The 1400-nt window shown below is 66.4% G+C and overlaps 1 protein-coding gene across 1 annotated transcript in view; it reads right to left on the bottom strand.

The window, feature by feature from the left end:
* CFAP74 (cilia and flagella associated protein 74) overlaps window positions 1-1400 on the bottom strand; it is a 66361-nt gene that overhangs the window by 2128 nt on the left and 62833 nt on the right. Inside the window, exons 31-33 of the mRNA XM_007448974.1 lie at window positions 1319-1382; window positions 786-1034; window positions 77-203 (exon numbers count right to left, since the gene is read on the bottom strand). Of these exons, the coding sequence (XP_007449036.1) occupies window positions 77-203; window positions 786-1034; window positions 1319-1382 (440 nt within the window). The remainder of the gene's footprint in view (window positions 1-76; window positions 204-785; window positions 1035-1318; window positions 1383-1400) is intronic.

Raw genomic sequence — 1400 nt, forward strand, 5'->3', positions numbered from 1 at the left:
CCCCCCAACCCCACCCCCCCAGGCCCCGTACAGTCCCCCGCCAGCAGCGGTCACCCCCCCAGCCGGCCAAGCTCACCAACAACTTCCGTCCTCTGGGCCGGGGAGGCCAGGAACTGCGGCAGCCGGTGCTCGTCTCCGCTCCTGGTGGAGAGGCTGTCCAACTGCATGGAGAACTTGATGGGCAGCGGGGAATTGTTTTGCAGCTGCAAGGAGCAGGGCTCAGTCACTGGACCAGCCGGACTGGCCAACCGATGGACAGGCTGCTGCAACCAGGTCTCAGCTCCCTCTGCTCCCTGGGCCACACCCTGGGCAGTCAGGCTCAGGCTGGCCTTCAGCCGAACCAGCATCCCTGCCCAGGCTCTTCTCTGCCCTCACCCTCTTCCCCTGAGAGCACCCCATCCCCCCATAAAATACTCCCTGGAATCCCTGGCCTGGGCTGTGCCGTCAGGACCTGGACTAAACAGGGCAAGGAAGCCGGTGTCCTGTGGGTGGCTTCATCCTAAGGTTGGCGTGTCCCTCAGACACTGGGGGAGCAGCAAGAGGCAGGCGTGCCTCCCTGCCCGGGCTGGGGAGCCCACACGGTCCCTCCCCTGAGCCGTGCCTGAGCTGAGCTCCCCCCATCCCAGGTGGGGCAGCCCACGCAAAGGCCCTGAGGCAGGAGGCCCGGGCAGCAGAGGCACCGGGGAGGTGGGGGAGGAGGGTGTGCATCCTTAGCTTCTCCCGCTAGAGAGGGCCGCGGAGGTGACCGCTGCTGGGGGTGGGGTGGGAGCGGCCTGCACCCGCACCGGCTCCCCGACCAAGGCAGGGATGACCCCCTCCTGGGGCACGACCCCTCCCAGGAGGCAGGGCAGGCGCCGTGTCCCCGCCACACGCTTTACCTTGAAACCCGCAGAGGTGGATTCTCCGGCGATCACGTAGCCCATGTTGAGAACGTCTCCTTCAATCGAGCACGTGGTCACGGATGCCACGCCTGTGCCCACGAGGGCCAGGGAGAGCGTGCCTCTCTTGGTGATGATCTCCAGCATTTCCTGGGCCTGGGGAGACCATGTCCCTTAGCGTGGAGCAGACACGTGTCAGAGACAAGTGTGGGAGCTCCGTCTCTGAGCAGCTGGCTCAGGGCGTGTGGGACCTAAGATGGCTTGGAGCTCCCTGGCCTTCTCTTCCTCCTTCCAGCAAGAGGCCAGGGCCCAGGAGGGCCAGCGGCTCCCCGGGCCTGGCTGGATGACTAGGGCCTGGGCACTTGGCAGGTGTGCAGAGTGGAGAATGGGGCCGTGGAGCCCCAAGGCTGCAGCCGGCTCAGGGTGGGTCTAGGACTCACCAGGACGCTCTCACGGGGGGAGGAGGACAGCTCCAGGACCTGGGTCTCTCCAGACGCCAGCTTGCTGATGGGATTCAGCAGG

The sequence above is a fragment of the Lipotes vexillifer genome, unplaced genomic scaffold (assembly GCF_000442215.2).
Source record: "Lipotes vexillifer unplaced genomic scaffold, Lipotes_vexillifer_v1.1 scaffold835, whole genome shotgun sequence".
NCBI classification, from domain to species: domain Eukaryota; kingdom Metazoa; phylum Chordata; class Mammalia; order Artiodactyla; family Lipotidae; genus Lipotes; species Lipotes vexillifer.